At 38.9% G+C, this 19489-nt stretch overlaps 1 protein-coding gene across 2 annotated transcripts in view; it reads right to left on the bottom strand.

Moving 5' to 3' along the window:
• The window catches only part of Epha3 (EPH receptor A3), a 378741-nt gene extending 365222 nt beyond the window's left edge, over positions 1-13519 (bottom strand). The window contains exon 1 of one of the 2 annotated variants that reach the window (XM_004663303.2): positions 13282-13519. In XM_004663303.2, coding sequence (XP_004663360.1) covers positions 13282-13369 — 88 coding nt within the window. In that variant the 5' untranslated portion in view covers positions 13370-13519. The remainder of the gene's footprint in view (positions 1-13281) is intronic. The other variant, XM_004663302.2, reaches the window with a different exon arrangement.
• Between the last annotated feature and the right edge of the window lie 5970 nt (positions 13520-19489).

Raw genomic sequence — 19489 nt, 5'->3', positions numbered from 1 at the left:
AAGTAGCATTTCAAACCTTATGCATGCACTGTGCATTTGTCCCATAACACCATGCAATGTGGGCACATTTTCATCTGATTATCATAGAAATATTCATTATTGCACTTAAAACATTAAGGGGAAACTCACTATTCAAAGCTTCACAGATGTCTGAGAAAGTGGAATAGAATCAATAGATCAGACATAGGAAAAGCTCTATGCAGCTTTCCTTCCAGAAGAAAATGTGCTCCAGAAAATTTCTTAGATATAAGGATTCAAAATATTGCCAAAGGAAACAAAAAGAGCTAGAAATAAAAAAGTCAAATATCACTTTAAGAACACCTTTTGGATAATTTTATATCTCACCACACACACACACACACACACACATACACACACACACACACACACTTTATTTCCCACAAGCTCATTGCATAATAAATGAATTTGTTAAAAGTTCTGGAGAAAAAAAATCAGGATAAATCTTTGACATTATCCAAAATATCCCATGTTATTTGTTTTTCTTTGGACAATACACATTTGAGTGATATCTGCAAACCTAGGTGCTCATGGACATTGGCTTCTGGAGGCCTATCTTTGGATCTCTATAATAGTTCAGAGAAGACGAGTTTATTTCAACAGTCCAGCCATTTTGTTCAAATTGTAGGATTATGATGTCAATGGAAAGTATCAAACTGACTGCTGGGGATAGTCAGAAAACTTTTAATTTATTGATGAAAGAGAAGGTAGAGTTCAAACAGACTTCAGTGTGGTTTTTCCTGGTGGTGTAATTACATTGTGAAGAGGTCGCACAGAAGCTTCTATTTTGGGATGGTCCTGTTTTTGTTAGTCACATGTGTTTCCAATATACACACATGCACACGTGTGTATGTGTGCACTAACTAGAATTTACGTTTACATCTGGGATGCTAAGAATATTCCTGATCATTCAGGCTTTTCAAAAGTTATTTTTAATACACTCATTTAATTATTTTTCTAAATTATTCTAGAATCATTAAATACAAAACTCTGGGTTATACTAATCTTTACAAAGTGAAATGAAGCAAATAATTTAATCTCCCTTTTTTATGAACTTGAATTTATGGATTACCTTCAAGCAGTCTACACTATTGTCTTGTGTAGGTTCTAATTTGCAACTGGTTCTGTGCACTCTGGAGAATTCACATCATATTTTTGTTTTTCCTCATATATATGCCATATAACAATTTTTATGTAAGCATTCATTTGGGAGCCATCTAGCCCACCAAAATTCATACTTCATGAGGACAGAGTATGCTATATTTTAATCTTAAAATGTCTATTATGTAAGTAATCCTTAGTTGTATATTCTTCGATAGTCAAATACAAACAAAATATTATATTTATAAAAATGAGTTAATGCCAGACATGTGGCGCACGCTTTTAATCCAGCACTTGGGAGGCAGAGGTAGGAGGATCACAGTAAGTGCAAGGCCACCCTGAGACTCCATAGTGAATCTCAGGTCAGCCTGAGCTAGATTGAGACCCTACCTTGAAAAAACAAAAAACAAACAAACAAACAAACAAAAAGAGTTAATATGTAATGATAAACTAAGCATATCATAACACTTTTGACTCATTTTAAAGGTTTTTATATTTGTGAGCTTGAAATTAAATTCACAATTCCAAAGTTATCACTAACAGATTTAAAGATAGTGAAATGACTTTGAACCTGGTCAAACAGAAACCAAAGTAGTCTTTTGTTCCAGAATTTCTAAAGGACCCCTTTGGAAAAGATAATGTTAAAAGATAATTTTAGGGCTGGAGAGATGGCTTAGCAGCTAAGAGGCTTGCCTGAAAATCAAAAGGACCCAGATTTGATTTCCCAATACCCACATAAGCCAGATGCACAAGGTGGTGCATGCATCTAGAGTTCATTTACAGTGGCTACAAGCCCTGGCACACCCATTCTCTCTATCTGCCTCTTTCATTCTCTCTCTCTCTCTCTCTCTCTCTCTCTCTCTCTCTCTCTCTCTCATATAAATTTATAACAATATTTTGAAAAGATAATTTTATATCCTGGGGCTTGTTATTGGCTTACACGGTCTTTGTTATTAAAACATGTAAAGGTATTTGAACATTAATTTTGACTTTCCTTGTTACCTTTTTAAATTGTTTTTTCTTATAGTTATGGACATACTCACTGTGTAAACAGCACATGTTGGTACCATCCTTACCCTCATTTGTGTTTCCCCTCCCCCCCGCCCCCTCCAAAGGGACCCTCCTCTTTGGGGATGCCAGTTATCCCCATGGGGATAGTGAGTTGTGCACTGTGGGAGCAGCCATCAGTTATGGGGAAGAGGCAATGTCTCTGTGAGTAATGTCCCAACTTATGGCTCTAACAATCTTTCCACCCCTTCTTCCGGGAATTTCCCTGAGCCATTTTGGGTTCCTTTTAGGTTTACTTCAGTGATAAGGTCTTGGGAACCTCTGTGTCTCTGAGACAATATACAAATGCTTAAGTGACACAATTGTACCAGAAAATATAGGGAAACTGTTATTATAGGCGTGGATGTAAGTAATCACCACTGTCCACTGAAATACATATAATTAAATTTGGAAGCCTTGATTCAGGAAAACAAGGTTATTACAACATTCTAGTTAGTCTAGAACAGAGGAGCTGAGAATGCATACTAAAAGCTCTGAGATTTTCCTTTTGAATTATCACATGCAAATGGATTTTATGTATGAAAAAACAAAGTAAAATATATGGGAAAACAGAGTAAAGCAAAACCCAGAGAAAATATTGTGCCACTTTAAAAAATATTCCTAACATTTGGCAATAGTTATATCTGATGCTATTTGTATATTTAATGAGGACATTTTAAATTCTGTTTATACTTTATATAATAATTACAGTTCTTTTCCTAGTATTAAAATACAAGAGTATCTTCAATAGCTTAATCACAATCAGAACACATAGTGAGGCAAATGGGCAAGATTGGGCACTGATTTATAAGACATGGTGGTTTCAATTTTTATTTCACTGATAATTTGTAACACAGAAAAAATAGGACTTTTACCATATTAAGTCCACAGGATATCATCCATAAAATTTTGGTCACATCATGGGACTAGCTCATTTTTGTAAGGGAGTTATACTATTGGAACACATGCATGTGCACACAAAAACACACACCCTCACACATGGCCTGTGCTGCAAGCAGACTTTTCCTCTGAGTAGTGTTTTGCTTTTCCAAAGGATTAGAAAATTCAGCCACATGGAAGACATTGCAAATTAGCTTCCCAGCCTAACTTCCCCTTGGTGTGAAGACTGTCTACCATCTTTTGCAGTAACAGAACCTTTCCTCTCAGGCTATGTTCTAACTTTCTTACTTAGACTGTGTTATCAGTTGCTAAATCCGTTTTGAAAATCAGGAAATAGGTTAACTACTAACAAGACGCTTTCTACTTCCTTAAATCATTTTGAGGTAGATAGGAAATTGGAAATCAGCCAACTTGATCACAGAGAAAAAGTGAAACTTTAAGAACTTCTATTTCTTATTTAGCAGGATGAGTTTTGCTATCATTAGATCTGCAGTGATTCTTCATCTGCCCTTCTGAATTATTATTGAAAAAAGAGAAATTAACCTTACCAAAGTGATTAGATGAAATCATTCTAATGTTGACTATTTCTTAGTAATCAAACTGTACTCATTTATTTTTATTTATTTATTTGAGAGCAACAGACAGAGAGCAAGAGGCAGAGAGAGAGGGAGAGAGAGAGAGAGAGAGAGTGGTGAGAGAGAGAGAGAGAGAGAGAGAGAGGTAGACAGACACACAGACAGAGAGAGAGAGCGCGAGAAAGAGAGAGAGTGAGAGAGACAGAGAGAGAGAGAGAGAGAGAGAGAATGGGTGTGCCAGGGCCTCCAGCCACTGCAAAGGAACTCCAGACGTGTGCGCCCCCTTGTGCATCTGGCTAACGTGGGTCCTGGGGAATCAGCCTCAAACCTGGAGCCTTAGGCTCCACACGCAAGAGCTTAACCGCTAAGCCATCTCTCCAGCCCCAGTAATTTCTTTTTAAATGTTAGACATGTTAAAGGAATCCATTTACAGCAATATGTTAAAAGCCAAATTTATAAAGGCTTCACTCTTGCACAATAAAATATTATATAAAAACTAGTGATTCATAAATTTGTGTGTTCTTTCTAAGAACTAAGTTTTGTTTTTTAGGTTGTTGACATTTCTCTTGATTTGGGAGACTTTCTTAAACCATATATAAATTTTAAAAATCAAGGAACAGAGAAAAGAGTTATGCCAGTCATTCTCCAGAAGAGAGAGAAAGAGAGAGAAGGAAGAGAAAGGGGTGTGTGTGTGTGTGTGTGTGTGTGTGTGTGTGTGTGTGTTGGCACCTAACTCTTTCAACTTTGAATATGGAAAATTTGCCAGTAACTTGAGTGGCTGGATAACTCTTTAAGAACATAAGGGGTAAAACATTAGAAAATTTAAATATGTATAAATATATATTTTTTAATTAACAGAAAAAGCTTTGTGATCCCAGAAATTCCAGCACTTGGGAGGATCAGGAATTCATGACCAGCCTGAGAAACATGAGATTGTGTTTCAAACAACAACAACAAAAATAACCTTCAACATTACAGTAAAGGAAAAAGATGCTTAAAAACAGCTTTCTGATTTGGAAGACTGATGTCATCGGTATGCTATTTTTTCTTTTTGCCAGGTGAGCAGAATTTATTGCAACAATTAATGCAAAACATATGTGCTGAAAACTCACATGAAAAATATAATTGCCCCAACTTAATTTGCTACCTTTCAAAACCCTGTTTTAGCTACCTTTTTTATTCACTAACTTTCCTTGAATGGGCGACAAATATTTTTAATAAAAGCAAAGTTAAAGTACTAAATTTTATTTTTTATCTAAAGTAATTTAAAATTTATCTTTAAAATGGGGGAAATTTTCCCCAAGACTAACAACTACATTTTATACCATGCTCCATTTTCTCTTCTTATTGACCTCTGTGATTACCCCAGGAGTTAATTCACACTTCATTTTTATTACATAAAACCCTCAAAATAATCACACACCGGTTATGGTGACAATTTTCTCACAATTTCTGTCTGGAATTCCTGACAAAATCTTTTTTTTTTTTTTTTTTTTTTTTTCTTGGAGTGAGAAAAGTAATGTTTGAGTGTCAAAGGAGAATGGAGGCAGGGGTGTGAGGAAAACCTTTCTTCTGCTCTCTACATTGACTTTCCTTTCACTTGCAGATAGCCTTAACTTCTCTGTGTAAGCATGTTGGCATTTCAGAGCACTCTCACCTCTCCCATTTTCTTCTTTCTCTCAGGCCAAATTTTTCAGCATTTTGAAGTTAATTTTCACAAAGTTACAAGCTGAATTAGCATAGTCACTGGGACAAAGGGTGACAGTCTAGGACTTATCATGATGCAGCACTAACTCCCAAGCATTTGTAGAGGAGAAATAGTTCACATCTAACCAAAGAGACAAGAGGGTGTCCTGCTTCCCTGATTATTTATCATGATCCATTTCTTCAGTTTATTAAGTTGCTTCGATGGGAGATGCCCTAATAATGCCTATTGCAGAGGGGCTTTAATAACAGACTACGGCAGCCATCAAGGAATGAGTGACAAGAAAGGGTCAGCTCTTAAACCAGTGGGACACTCTAGTTATGATTCTAATGACAGTCGTAGCACTGAGCACACACTTAACACTGCCTTTCTGGCAATACCACAGAAAATACAAGCTAATTCAACTATTTAACATTTGTAACCAGAGAACGATGTGTTTGAGGCAAGGAAAAATCTATTATTTCTGTGTCCAAAACAACACACTAACTCATCTAAATAGCTCATTGGAAGATAGTTTGTTGTCTAAAGAACTAAATATCCTTAAATTGCTCTTGATGCTAACGATGAGAGGGGACTGGTCTAATCACATGTGCTTTCAAGTTCTACTTAAAGAAGAACAGCTAATCTAGAAAGAATAATAGCACATTGTCACTATTTATCCTCCTGCCAGATGTCCAGTTGGCCCAGTTTAAGTTTACTCCCAAGTCGGAGCAGACAGAAATCTGCTGACAGGGTGCCACTCAGGATGGGGCTTTGGGAGAAAACAATGTTGATGGCATCCTGGGAGGAAAGTTTATAATCCCATCCCCGCCACGTCCCCACCCATAGCAATCACAACAGGTCCAGCAGGTGGCATTAAAGAAAACCTGGGGGCGAGGGGGTGGTGGTGGTGGTTCTTCAGTTTAGTGATTGAAGAAGACTGGAAAAAGAAAAAACAAAAAGCAAGTGGTTTACCGGACAGTAAACAGAAGAACGAGTCCCCTGGAGAGGGTCATGGTTTGTGCCACCAAGCGGGAAGAGAGGAGAGCAATTTAACAACTTAGTAGACTCCTTGTAGGGCCCATCTCCGCCTCCCTTGGTCACCTGGCGGGCGGGTGAACGCAGATGGAAGGGACACCCGGCCACCTCCAGGCGCCAAATTGAAAAGTCTGACAAACAATGGGCTGGGGGCGAGGAAGCACAGCGTGTCGGGCCCAGGTCCAAAGGGCCTCGGGTGCACTCGGGCTGGACCCAGGCGCGCAGGTAGAGACCCGTGCGGGTGGCGGGGGCGCGCTCGGTGGGCGCAGGAGCTCCGGCCGCAGGCAGGGGGCGCGCGTTCGCCTCTCGCCCGCGGAACTGCGCGCCGGGGCGCCCGCCAGGATCCCCCGCGCCCCGGCCGAGCGCTCCCTCCCTGCCCCGGGCGCCCAGAGCCCCAGCCCGGCCGCGGGCGTCGCGCGCTCCGCCCTGCCCTCGCGCCACAAGCTCAGCGCCCCGGGCCGGGTTTGGAGGGTGGGATCACGACTCCGGAGGGGAGGGGAGGGGAGAGGAAGCCGTGAGCTGCTAGTGGTTAAGGCGCCCCGGGGGTGGGTGTGGTGGCTTCGGGTACCGCGGGATTCCGTGCTGCGGCCACATGACAGTCACTACCCTTAAAGCTCCAGCTGGGTGCTAACATTTCTCCGGGCACATTTTTGTCACTCAATCAAGAGTGCAACTGTGACATGTGGGCGGTGGAGCTCGAAGAGAAAGAGGCGCAGTGCCCTCCTGGGGCCACCCTGGTCCTCGGCCGAGTTGGTTCACTACGGTTTGCCTGCGACTTGTTTTGCCCTCCTCCCACACCTATTCTTCTCGTCTCCTCGTGTTGGTTTGGATTATGTGGATTTTCACCCTTTGCTTTGACTAGAACAGCAGGACGCGGTTTAGAAAATGAAGGGGGAAGGGGCGCACACTCGGGGCTTCCAGTGTAATAACATCATTTCAAGTTTGAAGCTTTATTTGGTGAACTGGTTTTGATCCCAAGCACCCTCCACATGCACTCGCCCCGGCCTTTCAAAGGGTGGGGGGGGGGCATTCTCTGGCTCAAAACTTTCCTGGGCAAGACATTTGCTTCTGGAGAAAAATCAGAAGTGTGTCCATTTGAGTGGAGAACACACACACTAGCGCGCGCGCGCGCACACACACACACACACACACACACACACACACACACACACACAAACACACACACACACAAACACCTCCCTTTTAAATTGTGGGCTTCTAGAGATTTAATAAAAATTGATTACCCAGAAGTTCAAAGTGATATTTTATTAAGGCAAATGATTCATATGTTATCATTAGCCTTAGAAACTTTGCACAACTGATCAACTTAATTTTTGCACTTGTATACACTTATTTTCTTTGCAATCCACCACTAATTTTTATTTCAAAGAAAGCTGATAAGAAACAAAGATTTGCTCATTCAAACTGTTGCTGGAGGTAATCTACTGATGTTCAGGCACCACCTTTAGTAGGCAGCGAGGAGCAGACCTGCTGTGTTGAGAATCAAGGGGCACACAAGCATGTGGACGTGCCCATGACCTGGACACAAGGGTTGGAATATCTTCCTAGAGCGATGGATTTATAGTTGGGAAGCTGTTGTATTTCATTAGGATCACAGTATTGTTTTTATTCTCTAAAGTCATTCCAGAAGTATTAGGTAAGGTTTCCATTTTTTTGAGAAGTAAATTTCTAATTCAAGTGTTCTGTGTACCTGGATGAATAACATAATGAGCGCTTCACACCACCAGTGAACCTTTTATTTAAAAAATCTGTGGAAAACTCTTTGCACACTTGGTAAAAGCCCTTTATTGACCCTCTGTGGTGATAAAATCCAGATCTCTGAAAACAGAACCAGAGAGGGACACCTGAATCTGTTCTTCTGAATCTTTTCTCAAGGAAGAATTAAAATAAGTTTTATTAAATATTTTAAAGGAAAATGTGAATGTTAAAATATAAACAAAGTTGAAGATCTTGACAGAAATTTCTTTAAAACTTAGTGTTCTTCCAAGAAACACATATTTCCTCCATACATCTAGTATTTATGCCAAACAAAATCACTGGAAAATGACTCAAATCAAAGGTAGCCCACATCACAGATTTCTTAGTAAGTAATGTCTGAAAGAACTTATCGAGTTTTGATGATTTGTGGAAAGTTTTATTAATATTTTCTTGAAGATTTTATGACTTGGAAAATATAACTTTCAAGAACATTTCTTGCTGTTTCCATTTCCATTGAACTTAGTAAATCAAATATACTGTAGAAATATGTTTTGCCTTAAAATATCCTTTGCATATGTAACTAATTATTTGATATTTACAAGAGGCATATATTTTATTTCAGAAAAAAATTCAGAATACATGTAAGAATTTTAACATTTGAGGATGGGAATGTTTGTAATGAAAAGATATTATGAAATAGTATTAAAGTGATTGCACTATTAAAATATATGCATAAATTTGAATATTAAAATGTGATTGATACATAAACAAGATAAAGGATCTTGATGAATGCTTTAAAAGCTAATTTACTGAGTTTCAAGATAAAGCAAGTAAAATTTTAAACAAGTACAGAACAAAATATAATTAAATTCATGTAATTAAAATCTTCATGTGAAACTTTCTCAACATACCAAATGGTGTTTTAGTACTTTTACAGTATGCCTGTGAACACTATTTTGTTTTAAACGTATGAATTAGTTTTACTTTTCATGGAAACTCTCAAATTCTAGTATTTCATGGATGAGACTTTATATGAAAGTACAATCCTGACCTAACACGTGGCAATGGTGTTTTATTATGTGGAGTTTCTTTTTTATAGTTCCAGTCATCTGAGTTACAAATACAGCTAACTTTTCACTTGAAAGGGTGCAGAAAAAGCGCATCCACCACAGCAGCACTAGTTGAAAAAGCATAATGCTGAAAATGCTCATAGTAACATGGAGGCTGTTTTAATTTGTAAGTCTATTGTTATTGTCAGAACATTTTATATTTATGAGACTTTATTCATTTATGACAAAGAATGATGTGGAATACAAATTGAGGATAGTAGGGTGTTAAAGTGACTATTTCTTCACTTGAGTTTATTGTTGTCAATATCATGTTTTAGGAAGACACACATTCAGAATGAATTAATATCATGGTAGATTTTGAGAGGTTACAAGAAGTTTCTTTCGGCACAATCAAAATATTATCCTAGCAATTCAGATTGTCAGTAAAAGCTTAAACAAATTTGCTGATAATCCTGTTAATGACCTAGGTCAAGTGTTAACTGTTGTGAGTTATAAAACAGTGAAATTAAGGTTTCTCCTACCTCCAGGCAAACAGCACAGTTGTAACTGTTGTGGGAGGAGGGGCCAGCTATTAGTAGAACTATTAAATTACAAAAATGTATAATGCATTCAATTATTTAGTCTAGCATGAAGAAAGGCTATTAAAAGCAAATGTAAGCCTCATTTAAAAATGCCTTATACAGATGATATGATAGCTTATCTATTAATATTTCAAACACAGTGTTCTTATTTGAGAATAAGTATTTATACATATGAAAAGGATGCCCATCCATAGTCATTTTAAAAGGGGGAAACCCATTACTTCAACATTTTTATTTCCAACATTGCCTACTTCTCAAGGGGAAATACCTACATTCATCTAAGCTTTACTCTTAAACTTCAAGCAATCCCTGTTGTATTTGGATCATAGACATATGTTCTAGAAAATGCATTGCACAGAAGGTGTCTTAACCACCCCAAAACACAAGTGTTATGGAATAAGAGGTGTGTAAATATATAGATTTAATTGTATTGAATTCTAGTTTGAAAACTCTGATTTCAATGTAAAGAACACTGTGGGTAGATGTTAATCCAATCTAGAAGCACTGTGGTGGAGAATGACTGAGGACAGTACTGATGAAAGGTCAGTGCTTTTGGCTTCAGTCTGCTTCCAGTGTAATGTGTTTAAAAAGTACTTTACCCAGCCCTAAACTAGGTTGGACTAAAAACAGTTGACAACTTCACTTTGTATCAACCTTGAATCTCTTTCCAAAGTTAGTTCTTAGTTCTCAGAACCCGTGTGAAATGGAAGCAGGGAAGAGATGTGGAACTGTTCTAATCAATCACAGTGCAATAAAGAATTCTGCTGTGAAACATAGTTGATTTCCCACTGGAAGTTTTTATGCCATGTGAATGGAGAGTACTGATAAGATTTTAATAAGACTCTCACGAAGTTGTGTTTAAGTATAATTCTTGAGTTAAATGATCATTGAATTATGAATACCTTATATTCATTGAGAAGACTAGTGATAGAAAGTATCACCTGGAATCATTTTCTGGAACACATGGTAGAAACTCACTGAAATTAGATTACTAATTGATAAATTCAAATCAACCTCTTTCTAAGTTATTTTACCTAGGAGGGACTCATGACAATTCAATATGATATTCAATGATCACAGCTCAAATTAAAAAAATAAAACATGTAGATTGCAAGTTTTCTAGCAATCAGTTCCAGGGCCTGGTTTCTTCTTTCATTTTCTCCTGTATAACGTCATAGTAGGTAGAAGAACAAATCGTAGTTAAATGTGCTTTATAATAGACAGAAGAACAGGTCCTAGTAAATGCACTTTGCTAAATTCTAGGAAATTTTTTGTAGGCTCAAAAGTTATTTTCAGCATAATATGTTTAAAAGTAACCTATTATCTTTTATTGCAGTTTTAAAAATACATCAGAAAAGTTCACGCACATGACTCATTTTTATCACCATATGTGAATTCAAATTATTTTGTTAGTGACATTGCATGAGAGTCTAGGCACATACTTGAAATATTCGGTTTTCATATGAATCAACTACTAAAAGAGCAAGAAACTAGGTAAATATTTAAAATATCACTTGAGTTTTACCTAAGTTAAAGTGATATATATATATTCATAAGATAAATTCTGGAAAAAATAATCTTGTGAAAAATAGATTAATTTTTTTGGGTAAATAAGTTAAATATTATGTCAGCTTTATGACTTTTTTTTTACCTTTCTACATCCATATTGTTAATATGTACCTGACTGTAGAGTTATGCACATTACATAACCAAATATACACAAAATGTGTTTTAAAAGCACTTAGGACTTGATGATACATGTTTGATTCAATTAATATTCATTAATTTTATATAAGTTTAAAATAAGATTAATGGCCATTTTTATTTTGCAATTTACTTAATGTTTGTTTTCCATAGAACAAAGATATTCACCTGTATACCTGTGCATTACTAATTCAGTACTGTAATTATCTAAAAAGTTTACATACGGCCCATTTGAAAACGTAACTTGTTAGAGAAATATGTAAATTATAATACTGTTCTTTTGATTCTTGTCATTGTTTAAATATGTTCAAAACAAATGAGTTCAAAAATACTGTTTAACTTATTGATGCATTATTTATTACAAAGGTGACTATTCTTGCCTTTCATTCATGAAGAATGGCATTATGTTTGAATAAAATATTTTAATTGATGTAATTAAAAAGCATTTTTAGTAAAGATGATTACCACATTGAAATATTTCAATTTTCCTATATAAAACAGGCAGATAAAAATTAATGAAATCTGCCAGATTGATATAGGCAGTCAAGTCACTAAGGAAAGAAGGAAATTAAACTGCTCCATTAACAGTGAAAGTAGGTCATCTAATGTGAGTGGCAGTTTTTATGTTTAATGAAAGAGTTTACAATATTTTTACTTGTAGGATTAAAAATAACGTCTACAATATGCAATAGTATTGGCTTTACAATAGATTGTGCGAGGGATAATACCTAATGTGTTGCTTGCATATCAGTTGTTCAGTATTGTAAATGTTATGGTGTACATATTAAGAGGAAATTAAAGTTGTAAGAATTGCTATAAAGGAATCAATTATTCAGAGAAGTTTGTCTCGGGAGTTCGTGTTTGTGTTCACAAATCATGATTTGTTAGAGGTCTACAGAAAAAGACGATGCCTTTATAAGTACACAATATTACAAAGAAAAATATTCTTAATGTTAGGTTTGCACTTTAAGCCATTGAAAAAAGGACGGATGTCTATTGCCTGAACAATACATTACTCGACATCAAGAAAATGCCATTTACTGCATGTAAACGTTCTTAATTTGCTATTCAGCTACTTATTGCATCTACCCAGGAGCTATTCATTAATCATCAAATGCATTCTCCCGTTTGCGTGTCAGCTCTTAAAGGGAAGAATCCTGCCCTAGCTCTCTGTGCATCTCTGTAAATACCCCCTACGTTCATGTGGCATGCACAGTCTGCTCATAAGGACATGCACGGTGGAGCACCATCGCCTGGCACGATCCCCTTCCCTTCCACAGGGCGGTTGTCACATAAACACGCGCACACGCGCTTACACACCTCTGCTTCTACCGACCCACTTCCCTGGTCCATTCATAAATGCCAAAGTCCAAAGCAGGGCAACCTGCCATTACCTTTAAACACACCCCAGGAGCTAGAGAGAAGGCTTGCATTTTCTTGCAAACTTCTCAGTGTACCACATGGTCATAATTAGAAAAAATAAAATACCACTTTGGCGATTTGGCAATTAACAGGCTGGCTGGTAAAACTGGGGGAGCTTTCTTTCTGCATCAAATTGGCAAACAAGGTAATTGCTTCAACCGCTATCAGATTAAAAACAGATACTGGAAGGCTTAGACCATCCCCAATTTCTCTCGCAAAACTGTTGGAAGAAGGTTAAAAAAAAAAAAAAATAATCAAAGCCTATCTTGGCGTTGCCCTGAGCGCACAAGCCCGGAGCCCCGGGGCACCTTGGCGCGCGCCGGGGCTCGGGGCAGCGCTGCGGGCGGCGGAGCGCCGTCTGAGGGCTGCTGCGCTGCGCCCCGGCGCGCCCGGCCGTCGGGGAGGAGGTTGGGGCGGCTTACCTTCATTGGAAGGCTGAGGGATCAGTTCCCCGGAGCAGCTGAGAAGCGAGCAGCCGAGCAGGAGGAGGATGGAGAGGTGACAGTCCATGTTGCTGGTGCAGAGGGCAGTGAGAGGAGCATATCTCCATGAAGCATGCCACTGATGTGAGGGGGAGCGCTGTGATTGCTGGAGAAGTTACCATGCTCCGCGAGCAAGCTGATGTCAAGTTTGACACTGGAGATAAGGAGGAGTCTGGCTGCCTTTCCGCGAACCCCGCTCGGGGACGTCCCTGGGTCCTAGTGCCGTCGGAAGCGTCCAGGGAAGAAGAGCATCACGGAGCCCGCGAGGCGGACAGGCTGCTCAGCCCGCGCAGATCCGCAGAGGGAGGGGTGTGGAGGGAGTGGGGAGCGTCGCCAGTGGCCCAGGAAACCCACGGGTTGTGAAGGGAGAGTAACGGGGAGTCGTGGTGGTGGCGTGGCACCCTCTCTTTTTCACTGCAAAACAACTATTTTTATTGTTTGCTATACAGGATCAAAGGCTTAATTTCCAGAATAAAGGAGGTGGGCGGGAGAAGAAAGGACAGTGCTAGAGTAATGTTATAAAAATAACAATAAAAAGGTGGAAGATTTTCATTTAAAAAAAGTTATACTATTTAATTAAGAAAGCAGCAAAAAGCATCATCTTACTATGTTCAATGCAACCATGACTCCGAGATTCAGAAAGACAGCAATGAACAGGTCAGAAAGGCTGTTCAGTGCTCCACCACATGGTACCAGGATTCCTAAAGAGACTTGGCCGTGATTTCAGCGCACAGAGGGTGCCTTGTGGTTCCTCAAAGTGGGAAGTAACCATCATAGGTAGCAAAACAGGCCCTGGCAGAAGCCTCAGGTCACCTTTCACCGCCTCTTTGCTGAAATTATGATGTGAATCTACTTCAAGTTCTGGTGACTGCTACTATCAGAAGGGCTTGGGCCTGTGGAAAACACTGGATAACTCACAACTCCCTGATCAGCTTGTCAGCCTCCAATACTCTGATAACAGTTAACACTGTCAACTCTCTAAGTCCAATGTCTAAACAGCAATGCCCTTGTACTTTCTCTCTTATATTGCACTGTGGTTAAACATGACCTTATTGGAGCAATTTAATTTCAATTGATTTCAGCCAAATAATTTTTCATTTTATATTTGAAGATCTCTTCTCGCTTATCTTTAAGCTATCTCCCAGAAAATCATGACTCACATACTCTCCCACTCATCCTTCCCTTCGTATTCTGCAAGGGATGGCATTATGATATGCTACTTTGTGCAGCTCTCCAAAAAAGAAAAGAAAAGATTATTGATAAACTTCAAATCAGTCATCAGTTTTACAGCTCTGTGAAGTGGAATCTAAATAAGTTCCAAAAGGCCCTGGTAATGAGATACTCATTTCACAAACAGCAGGCTTTTAATCAGAGAACACAATTTGCACTTGAATTTAAGTTATTGGCTTCTGATCAGTTTGCTGGCTGCGTGGTAGAGGGGGAGTACACGGGGGAAGTCAAGGGAAAGCAACTGACGCTGCACATCCTTCTCTGCGTGACTTATTTATATCTGCAGCTCCTTCGAACGCTATGTCAACAGAGACAGTAGAACCTTTCAATGCTGAATCTGCCCGAATTGAAAACAACGAGAAATATTGACCAGGCACACAGGCAGTGGCAATTCTTGCAACAGTGTTCACAGTTCTAACACAATAGCCATGTAGTTACAGGCTTAGTTTGTGTCTTTTCCAAAATTTCAAAGAAACCAAAATTTATTTCAGATTGGAATTTGAATTTTGAAAGGTTACGTAATGTTCTGGATGTCATGAACGACAGCTCCTTAATCTCATTCTTTCCTTTTTCATGTTTAACCACTTCTGCTTACTGTGCTTTGGGACATTCATGTTTTTGAAGAAAGCTACAAGGGGATCAAAAAGTGAGTAAAAACAATGACTGCCTGGACTATAACACACACTATGCAGGATCTTTCAACTGTAGACACACAAAGCTAAGAAACTTTAGAAAGTGAGAATTTCCATAAACTCCATTATCATTCAGGATAGATGTGAAAAAGAGTATGGCCAATAGACAGAGAAGAGCAATGACTTGGACCCCAGTAAGCATGGGTAGAACATAAGTGAAGGCAGAACATTCATGTCAAAAAAAGTGGTAGTTGAGTTACAGGAAGAAATAAATGTTTACTAATTATGTAACAGGTCAGAAAACAGTATAGGCAGAAAAATGGAGTATAAACACTATCAAAAGGATGACAATCTTATGGTAAAAATATTTGATTTTTTAAAAACTATTTTACTTATTTATTTGAGAGAGAGAAAGAGAGGGAAGAAGAAGGAGGATGAGAAGGAGAAGGAGAAGAAGAAGAAGAAGAGGGAGAGGGAGAGGAAGAGGGAGAGGGAGAGGGAGAGGGAGAGGGAGAGGGAGAGGGAGAGGGAGAGGGAGAGGGAGAGGGAGAGGGAGAGGGAGAGGGAGAGGGAGAAAATAGGCATGCCAGGGCCTCTAGCCACTGCAAGCAAACTCCATACATGTGCCACCTTGTGCATCTGGCTTACTTGGGTGCTGAGGACTCAAACCTGGGTCTTCAACTTTGCAGGAAAGTGTCTTAATCACGAAGCCATCTCTCTAGCTCTAAAATTTTTTGACATGTATGGAGAATAAAGCATTTTTGTATAAAATGTATCAACATGCGGAGAGATAGAGGACATAGTAGGTAGATAAGGGACAAAACAAGGAAGCGTTCTTCACTGGGCCTATCAAATACTGTACAGAGTTACATGCCAAATGTCCATGCATTTGGAGCCTATTTCATACTAGAGTTTTATCAAAACCAAAAGTCAAGTGACAAAGTAGCCATCTCTGAGTTGTAGGACAATTATTTTCCTAGTAATATAGAACAGAGGAATATCTTTACCTGTGGTAAAGGACCACCTGTTCTTGAAGTATCTGAAATGCTTATATAAAGGTAATGTCTTCATCCTGCCGCAGACTTATTGATTCTTATCCTCAGAGGTTGAGGCCTTAGAATTCACCATAGAACCAACATGAGTTGACAACCACTTCTCAGTTGGAATCAAGAGAACTCAGAGAAAGACCACACATATGAAGTTATATGAAGTCATTTTAAAAGTAGAAATAGAGGTGAGGAAGACGGCCCAGTGGGTAAGTGGTAGCTATACAACCATGAGGATATTAGTTCAGATCCCCAGCACCCATGCAAAATGCCAGGTGTGGTGGCATCCACTGGACAGGCAGAGACAGGCATATCCCTCGGTTTTGGTAGTTAGCTTGTCTGGTTGAATCAGTGAGCTGTAGGCTTAAAAAACTGTAGAGAGTAACTGAGCCACCCAATGTCAACCTTGGGCCTCCACACATATGTGCACACAGAAATGAACATGTGCATCACACTCACACAAGAAAAAGAAGTAAAACTCAGGGACAGAAGTAGGAGCTCTCAGAAAGAAGATAGAAGAAAATGAGAAGAATTTTTATAGTTGAGCAATACATGTATCAAGTTAAGAGTTAAAGGAGAACTCCTAGGGTGAAATGGAAATCCAGTTGAATCTAGAATGTGTTTTAAAAAAAAAAAGTTTTCAGAAGACAGAGTGACTGTTAGGAACAAGATCCTTGGAGGAAATGAAATTCTCTCCTATATGTTGAGGTGGTATATGGGGAAGGAAGAAAGGGAGTGAGGGAGGGAAGAAGGGGAGAAAGAGAGAGAAGGGACAAAAAGAAACATGGTTGGAACAAGAGTTCCATAAAATCCTCTAAGGAGTTTGCACTATGAGTTGATTTGGGGTAGAAGATACAATAACTTGCGTGCCAGAAAAGAGAATGTTGGGACCAAAATACCCATTAGAATATCAGTGACCCTTTCTAATGATACAACCAACACCCCTGAGAGGTTACCAGTGAAGAATCTCTGGTCAGATCCTCCTGACATCTACTCAAGTGCTGATGCTCTTAGTAAAATCCAAACACTAACAGACTCTTATCTTTTGTAGATGCTGAAAACCATGTTTAACTCTCCAGATCCTATGTAACCAGAGGCATAAAGGTGAGGCAAGTGCAAGGTCGCACATGCCCACTAGGTGGTGAAAGCATCTGGAGTTTAATTGCAGTGGCTGAGGCCCTGGATTGCCAATTCTGTCTCTCTATCACTTTCTCTAAAATAATAATAATCAATAATAATAATAATAATAATAATAATATGAGGAATCATGATTCCAAATGGAAGTCTAGATTATGTAATATAGAGCAGTCAGAGAACTCCAATTAACACAAGCTAAGCCAGGGAATGGGCCAAAGTTCAGAATAGGTTGACTAAAGGAAATGGTTGTCAAATATCCCTCTCATCCCTTCCTGTTTTCACTCTCTCCTAGCCTCATTGTAGTTCCTTGGAAATACTACTGATGCTCATTGAAATTAAAAAAAAAAAATGTTGTTCCATGTTAGGGACCATATCTGAGAGAGAACGTATAATATTTGTCTTTCTGATCCTGTGTAACAACACTTGAGAGGATACCAAAGGAGACTTATAACATGTCCACCAAGGCTCAGGGAACACTAGGAAAAAGGGGTGGGGTGGAATGATTGTAAGAGTCACAGGGTGGAAAGGAGTATTCTGAGGCATTGCCTCCACCACAGAGACTGACTAGTGCATTCATGACCCACAGTGAATATCTATAAGCGCACTGAGGAGGGCTGTCAGTGGAATGGTGTGGGAAATAAGTAATATAAGAGTATAATCTGATGGGAATATGAGCAATATGCAATTTGTTCATAAAGTAAATTTAATGAAAATTAAATGGGGTACGTGCTAACAATAATCTGTGATACCATTCAACTTCTGCTTCAGCTGCAAGAACGGTTAGAGGAGTACAAGAAACAGACATTGTATTCTGCATATACATAATTAGAATGAACCTGCAGCAAAACCAAGGGTAAATGAACGATTAGTAAACAGAGGCTTTGCTTCTTTGGTGTTATAGACATATAAAGTTGAGTGGTGTGCTCATGTGAGTAAAGTATTATCTCTTTCAATGTCATCTTTTTAAGTGTTGGAAACATTGAATTCCTATTTTGTTATTTGTTTGTTTGTTTTTGTTGTTTGAAGTAGGGTCTCAGTTTAGTCCAGGCTGAACTGGAATTCACTATGAAATTTCAGGGTGGCCTTAAACTCCCAGTAATTCTTTGATGTCTGCCTCTTGAGTGCTAGGATTCAAAGTGTGCACCACCATGCCCAGCTTTATTTTGTTATTTAAAATACATAATTAATGGGCTGGAGAGATGGCTTAGTGGTTAAGCACTTGCCTGTGAAGCCTAGGGACCCGGTTCGAGGCTCGATTCCCCAGTATCCATGTTAGCCACATGCACAAGGGGGCACATGCATCTGGAGTTCATTTGCAGTGGCTGGAGGTCCTGGCATGTCCATTGTCTCTCTCTCTCTCTCTCTCTCTCTATCTCTCTGCCTCTTACTCCCTGTTGCTCTCAAATAAATAAATACATAAAATAAACATTTTAAAAAAATACATAATTAATTACTACCTCATATACTCTTACCCTACTTTGTTATCTAATGTCAGAACTGCTCCCTCCTGACTATTTTCATTCATATTATTTGTCTTCCCATTATTCCCCATGCCCCCCCCCATTCTTCTCGGCCTCTAGTGACCTCTATATGTCTTCCTTCTTCTTTGTAACCACTTCTTTTTTTTTTTTAATTTTTTATTTATTTATTTGAGAGCGACAGACACAGAGAGAAAGACAGATAGAGGGAGAGAGAGAGAATGGGCGCGCCAGGGCTTCCAGCCTCTGCAAACGAACTCGACGCGTGCGCCCCCTTGTGCATCTGGCTAACGTTGGACCTGGGGAACCGAGCCTTGAACCGGGGTCCTTAGGCTTCACAGGCAAGCGCTTAACCGCTAAGCCATCTCTCCAGCCCTAACCACTTCTTTTAATGATCACAAATGAATGAGAAAATGGGTTACTCAATGTTCATTTTTCATTTAGCATAATGTCTTCCAGCTTCACCTATATTATCACAACTAATAATATTTCATTCTTGTTTAGTAACCAAATAATATTCCATTGTACATATATACCACACTTTAAAAATTCATTTAGCCATTTCTGTGCTTCTAAAGTTGGTACATATCTTGTCTATGCATATTTATAAAATAAACCTGGCCTT

Source organism: Jaculus jaculus, chromosome 4 (genome assembly GCF_020740685.1).
Source record: "Jaculus jaculus isolate mJacJac1 chromosome 4, mJacJac1.mat.Y.cur, whole genome shotgun sequence".
NCBI classification, from domain to species: domain Eukaryota; kingdom Metazoa; phylum Chordata; class Mammalia; order Rodentia; family Dipodidae; genus Jaculus; species Jaculus jaculus.
The sequence above is the reverse complement of the archived record's forward strand: the minus strand, read 5'-3'. Positions and strand labels throughout refer to the sequence as shown.